The sequence below is a fragment of the Grus americana genome, chromosome 22, assembly GCF_028858705.1.
Source record: "Grus americana isolate bGruAme1 chromosome 22, bGruAme1.mat, whole genome shotgun sequence".
NCBI lineage: Eukaryota > Metazoa > Chordata > Aves > Gruiformes > Gruidae > Grus > Grus americana.
The window spans coordinates 7,291,725-7,298,274 of NC_072873.1; the positions used below are offsets into that span (position 1 = coordinate 7,291,725).

The following is a 6,550-nucleotide window of genomic DNA, read 5'->3' on the forward strand; positions in this document are numbered from 1 at the left end:
TTCTCCCTGCTGCACAGGCTGGGGAGGCAGAGACCCAGCCTCACCACAGCACCAGTGTGTGGGTGCTGGGCAGGATGAGCTTAGACCTCCGTGCAAGGAGAGGTGGGGAAAGAATTGCTCCCCAGGGTACACCCTCCCCTTTTTGCACAGTACTGCACACTGAGGGCACGGGTGTAGGCTCAGAATCCAGAGGGAAAGTGCTGTCATGGAGCTCTGCATCCTGCACACACAGAAGCACCTGGGAGTCCTCTGCAGACTGCACAGAGGAGAACCTCCCTGAATCCACGCAAGCTTTGTACTTGCTCACCACAGCAGCACCTGAGGGGACTGGTTTGGGAGCTGCTGGTACCAGTAGATGTAGGGATTGGGATCGGTGGTGGAGAAATTGCAGTGCAGCGTTGTGTTGTGTCCTGCCTGGATGGTCCTTTCTGGAGGGAATTGGAGCACAGAGTCCTTGGGCGTGTCACCTGTACAGGCAGAAAGGAATTTCAACGCTCCTTGCACTGACCCAGCCTTCCCCTCACGAGTTGGGCCACTCCTGCACAGGCTGACAGCACTTTACCTGAGCCTGGATCTGTCCCCAGGTAGCCATCACTGCTTTTCAATCCTCCTTAGGGATGATGTTGGTTTGCGGGGAGAATCGTGTCTGTGGTGTGTTGAAGCCCTCTGCAGCCCTGGAGATCAACCACAAGCAGGACATGAAATGTTCAAGGGACCTGAGACACAGTGGAGTGCAGGCCCCTGAGGGCTGCTGTCCACACTCCATCAATGCTGCCTAGAGTCCCCTGAGATAAATAGGGGCACGCAAAGCCTCCACCAGGGCTGGCAGAGCAGACCCACATCACTTGGGAGAGGCAGGCCATCCTGGAACAGCAGTAGGACAACAACTAAGTACCCTGGGGCTTCTCAGGTGACCTGGATGATGCTTCAGGAGCAACAGATTCCAACTCAGAGGGTGAGATCAAGCTGGAAAGTCAGCACCCTCCAGATGAGCTTCCACATGCAGTGCTGGGGTGGGATTGCCTGGGAATACGTCCCCAGAGCCATTCCTGTTGCCTGTGGGAGGAAACAAGATCACAGAGATGTGGTTACCAGCTGTTGGACAGAGAAATTGGCATGGACTCAGGAACATAGGGGCTCCCTCCAGCACTGGTGATTCCCCTGAGAAGGAGAAGAGACATGAAAAAGAGCAGGACCCTTCTCCAGCAGTGGACGAGTGCAGGAAGGGCTTGAACAGAGAATCTTGTCCTGTCTTTGGCTGATGGGTCTTTTCACTTGCTGAGGGTTTAGCTGACATCCAGATGCGGGGCAAGGAAGAGCTCTTCCCTTCTTGGGCTACTATGGCCACGTGGCAAAACCATAAGAGCAGTTGTGCTTCCTAACACAAGCTTCCTTCTCCAGCTGTGCCATCAGTGGAGGCACAGGGAAAGGGAACAAGAAGACAAGCTGATAGGTTGCTTGCCCTGAGTACTCGCTCCAGTGTGCCAGCTATTTTAAGGAGAGGGCATTTACATGCCTGGTTTGGCTTGTGCGTGGTGTAACCTGCAATGGGTCTGCTCCAGGTCAGGTTTCTTGGATCCTTTCCATCATCAAAGACCCTGGATCTAGACACAGCTGTAAAAGTCACGCTGCCATGTGCTACACAGCAGCACAGGCTGAGGAGGCAGAGATCCAGCCTCACCACAGCCTCCAGGTGCCACTGCTGGGCAGGCTGAGCTCAGAGCTATATGCAAGCAGTGACAGGGAGGGAAGCGCCCCTCAGAGCATGCCCCACGTTTCTGTGCAGTGCTTCATACTGTGAGCACCGCTGTGGGCTCAGTGCACAGAAATAGGCAGTGCCGTCCTGGAGCTCGGCATCCCGCACATGCAGAAACACCTGTGAGGTCTCCACAGACAGTGTAGAGGAGAACCTCCCTGAATCCACTTGAGGTTTCCATTTGTCCACCTGCAGCAGCATCTGAGGGGACTGAGTCTGGCACTGCTGGTACCAAAACATGTATGGATTGGGATAGCTGGTGGAGAAATTGCAGTGCAGAGTTGCGTTGTGTCCCACCTGGATGGTCATTTCTGCTGGGAACTGGAGCACAGAGTCCTTTTGGGCATGACCTGTAAAGCCAGAAAGAGCTTTCAGCTTTGCTTGCCTGTGTCTGTGTCCATCTGTCACTTCATCAGCTTGCTAACTGTCCCCACTTCCCATCTCACTTTTCTCTGAAGCCTCTGAAACGCTGAGCTGTTTGTCCCTGCACACTTCTTTCTGCAGGTTCTTGTCACTTCTCACCCTCCCAGCCCCATCTCCCTGCTTTTCATGCTGGTCTTTCAGTCCACTGATTCTCTCCATATCTGCCTCTGAGCTATGTTAACTGCTCGTCTCTCCTTCAGCAGTAGAAGATGTGAGCTGCTCCTCTCCCACCTCTGACCATATCTTCTTGCTAGAACAGCTCCTCCATGTGGCACAACACGTCCTCTGACCTTGCCCCGTTTCAGCTCCTCTTGCACCGAGTTAGCCTTCACTGTTTGTCCCCCAAGGTTTACGACCACCCCTACAGAGACTGGTAGCATTGTCTGCAATACATCTAGGAGAGAAGCTCCTAGATGCCTCATTGCTCCATTCCCTAGCAGCTTTCCTTCTTTCAGGCTGCCTATGTATTAGCGGCACATTCAGGAATGCTCAGTACCTGCCAATGTAAAGTGAGGTCATGTTCCTCCCCTTATGCCCATTCCTCCTGACATGTCCCAGATTATTTGCTGTACCCGTCTGCAGCCCCTGCTCTCCCTACAGAAACACTCCCAGTTTCCCTGGGGAGTCAGGACTCACGTCTCCCCGCTTCCACCACCAGCTGCACAAACCCTTGCCTCATTCTCCCCAGCCTGAAAGTCACATCTCACCAAAGTCTGCCAGTTCCACCAGGGCTGCCAGGAAAATGAGGACCATGTCACGCTCTTCCTTCGTGGGGTGCCCAAGGACCTGCCAGCACGAGGGTCCTGATGCTTGCAACTTCCCATCTTCTGCTGCCTCTGCCAGATCAAAGAGGCCTCCAAACCACAGCCCAGAGGGTGGAGCAAAACTCTCTCCCTGCTGCTCCAGGCAGGCCTCTTTCGGTCTGTCCCTACACCTCTACCACAGACCCCTCTTGGGAAAGCCCGCTAGAGAGATAACTGACTCATGGTTTCAGTATGACACGTCCATCAAAGGGACAGGCATCCCTCACAAACTTCTCCTGACATCAACCACCTAGTCAGCTGCACAGGCCTGCACCCAGCCCTGCAGGAGATGGAGAAGGCACCCCTGCACCCACCCATGTCCACCCTGTCCCTGGGAGTGTCCGGATGGAGAAAGGAGCAGGCACACAAGGAAGTGCCTGGGCCCAGGTGTTGCACACTCTTTCCCTTCACCTCTGGCCATAGAGGAGGCACCTGAAGAGAAACACAACTGTAAAGAGCATCTGCTGCCGAAAACAGCTGCACAGGGACAGACACGCTCCCTCCCTCTGGCAGGAAGAAGACTCTGCAACACAGCTCTCTCTTGTAGAGGCAGTCCCTCTGTGTCCCTTCGCCTACCCACATTACCCACAACCCCCAGCTGCTTGTCCCACCCTGGGCCCCAGAACCCCAATACTCAGGCAAGCAAAAGGGCCACTTGGTTTTAATGTCTGGAGCAGGGCTCCTCTGCCACTTCTCACCCAGGGACCTTTGCTCACACGCTTGGCAGGGACTGCAGGAAGCAGGTTATCAGCATAGCAGCCCCCATTCACAACCCTGCTCCCACAAGGCCTTCAGCATCCTGTTGTTTGTCGAGACCATGGCAGCAGGACAGTGGACTGCCCTCTGCTCTCCAGTGACTGCAAAGCAGTTCCCTTGTAATACAGCGACAGCTGCCACACCAGTCCCCAGCTGAAGCAGGGAAGAGGGCTGAACCTTTCCTGCCTGCCTCGGAAGCCTGTGAACACGGACGTTCACAGTTGTGCCAGCTCCTACAGCCACACAGGCCACATTGGGGACTGGAGGGGCCCAGGACCCCATGATCAGGGGCCTCTTTCCAGTTCTCACTCACCTCAGACCTTCAGCCCCGTAGGGCAACTTAGCAAATCTCTTTGTGGCTCACTGCTGAGCTTGGACCTTGAGTCTCAGATGTGTCATTCAACAAGTGCCCAGCCCAAGCTTCTCTCCTACCTCCTGGACTTCAACACCAAAGGCTCTTAATTGGAGGTGAAGGGGAATCCTGTGCAACAAGCTCTCTGTCCTGAGCACTAGCCACTGTGGGATACACTTGTAGGTGTCTGTGAGAATCAGTATCTCGTTCTCGCATTGGTGGCCAGGTAGAACTACGGGCTCGAAAGGATGCCTCTCCAACACCCACAGGAGCAATCGGGAAGTGGACTGTGGAGCCGGAGGAATCAGTTTGTAACTGTGTCTCAGAGCTGATTTACAGAGTTACCAAGAAAGCATTTCTGGTTGAGGTTTCAAAGCAAGGCCTTGTATTGGCAGTGGTTCAGCTGGGTCTTTCTGTTCGACCAGGGCCTGGCAATGTCAGTGGGATGAAAGAGATGCCCAGGCGCTGCCATGCCCCCTTGGTCCCTGCGGCAGGAGCGAGGGCTGTCCGGCTGCCCGTGGGCAGGAGGATCTCTGCTGCCCGCCTCCCCCTGCACAGCAGCAAGGCGCTGCTCCTCTCCGGGAGCCAGCGGGGCCGGCGGCTGCAATCGCTCCTGCCCGGGCACCGCCAGACACCGCCACCGAGCCAGCCGCGATTCCTGCCCCGCTGCCGCTGACGTCACCGTGTCGGGTGATTTCTGTCTGCGTCCCGGTGGGAGTGCGGGGGTGAGCATGGGGTGAGGGGCGGGAGAAGGTTTCTGCGGGTCGGGGGCACGTCCCGGACGGGGCTGCGGGGTCTGCGGGGCCTCGGCGGGCCCGATCCCGGTGCCGGTCGGGCAGGGGAAGGGGCGTGGGGCGCGGGGCCGGGCGGGCCGGGCGGGGCGAGGCGGCCCCGGCGGGCGGAGCGGCAGCGCCCCCTGGCGGGCCCGGCCGGGGCTGTCCCCCCGCCCCCGACACACACGCCCGGCCCCGCCCGCCGCCGTTCCTGCTTCGTGGTTCGTGCCCGGCCGCAGCCCCGGCTCCTCTCCCCGTGTCTCCCACGGCGCAGTAATACACCGCCGCGTCCCCGCGCCGGGGCCGGGCGAGCCACAGGGCGCTGGACCGGCGGTCTGCCGCCACCCACAGCCGCCCCGGCGGGTCCGGCACCTCTTTGGACTCTTTAAGAGCGCTCACGAGGAATGCGGGGCCTCGGCCCGGGAGCTGACGGTACCAGTAGATGAAGTCGTAAGCCTTTCTGTTGGGGTGTGAGCAGTTGATGTTGATGCCGGTGCCCTCGGAGGTCTCTGCCGATGGCTCCTGCTGCACCTGGGCTCTGCCCACAGCCACTGCCAGAAAGCAGAAAAAGAGAGGGGAAAAAATTTCAAAACCTGTTTTCTGCCCAGTCCTGCCTGCCGTTTCCCAGAGGAAATCCCCCAGAAGCAGCCAGGACCATACAGAGATGATGAGGAGACGGGTTTTCAGAGGATATCCAAATGTGCAGTAAGTGCCCATTAATACTTGGTGGAGAAAGGAAGGTATGAATGATAGGTGGAAGAGGGGGGAGTCACTGAAGAGAAAAGGGGGATAAAGGAAAGAAAGAAAGTAGCAAGTGGGAGGGAATGATTGCATGAATTATATGGAAAGGCACGGGGGGGAGTAGAAAATAGGGCGTCTTCGACAAAGAATAGAGCGTTGAGTTTTCAGAGGGAATGTGGAATGGTAGCAGAGGGAGAGATGAACGGGAGGATGGCTCGGGAGCCGAGGTCCGTGAAGAAGCCAGAGGGGACGGCAGCCTCCAGGGACCTGCGGGGAACACCCCAAGCTCAGCACCGGCCCGGTCCCCCGCCCCCACCACCGCCAGCCCCACGCACCCAGGAGCACCGCGGCCAGCCCCGCCAGCCCTGCGCCCCGGCACCGCCGCATCCCGCCGCTCTGCCGCCCGCGCCTCGCTGCCCCCCGCCAGCCCCGGCTCTCTGCTCCGGATACTCCTCTTCGCCACCTCCCCTTCCCTCCTCCCTTCCCGTCCCCTCCCCTCCCGTCCCCTCCCGTCCCCTCTCCTGCCCTGCGATGGCGTGTTTCCAGGTCTCGCCTCGGCCCTTGTGGGGCGCAGAGGGAGGCGAGAGCGGCGGCAGCGGGGCTCTGGCCGCGGCCGTGGCCCACGGAGGAGTCAGGGCCGGGGTTGGCGGGACGGGAGAGGGATGGCTGGGCTCAGCACCCTGGGCTCACCCTCTCCTGGCTTGCCACAGAGAGAATCCCTGCTGGCAGAGGCAGCACTTCTTCTGACAGCACAGCCCGGTTGTGTCTTTGCCCAGGGCTGGGACTTCCCTGTGGCACCAGTACTACCGTCATGCCGTGCATGGCACAAGTACTTCCCCACCAAAAGCAGGGACCTGGCCTGACATCTCCCACCTGCTTTGCAGGCATGGAGATGCACTCTACGTCCATGGAGCACAGGCGCAGGACAGAGAGAAGGTGAGAGTTA

At 58.5% G+C, this 6,550-nt stretch overlaps 2 gene segments (V, D, J or C); both read right to left on the reverse strand.

The window, feature by feature from the left end:
* Positions 1-1,088: 1,088 nt before the first annotated feature.
* Positions 1,089-2,932, reverse strand: LOC129195255 (T cell receptor alpha variable 10-like). The segment is given in 3 exon segments: positions 1,089-1,161; positions 1,797-2,106; positions 2,887-2,932. Coding segments are annotated over 3 exon segments (429 nt in total).
* A 6-nt stretch (positions 2,933-2,938) lies between these two features.
* LOC129195256 (T cell receptor alpha variable 4-like) lies at positions 2,939-5,991 on the reverse strand (the record flags this gene model as incomplete). The annotated part of the segment is given in 3 exon segments: positions 2,939-2,995; positions 5,131-5,414; positions 5,940-5,991. Coding segments are annotated over 3 exon segments (393 nt in total), but the record flags the coding sequence as incomplete, so codon positions are not given.
* Between the last annotated feature and the right edge of the window lie 559 nt (positions 5,992-6,550).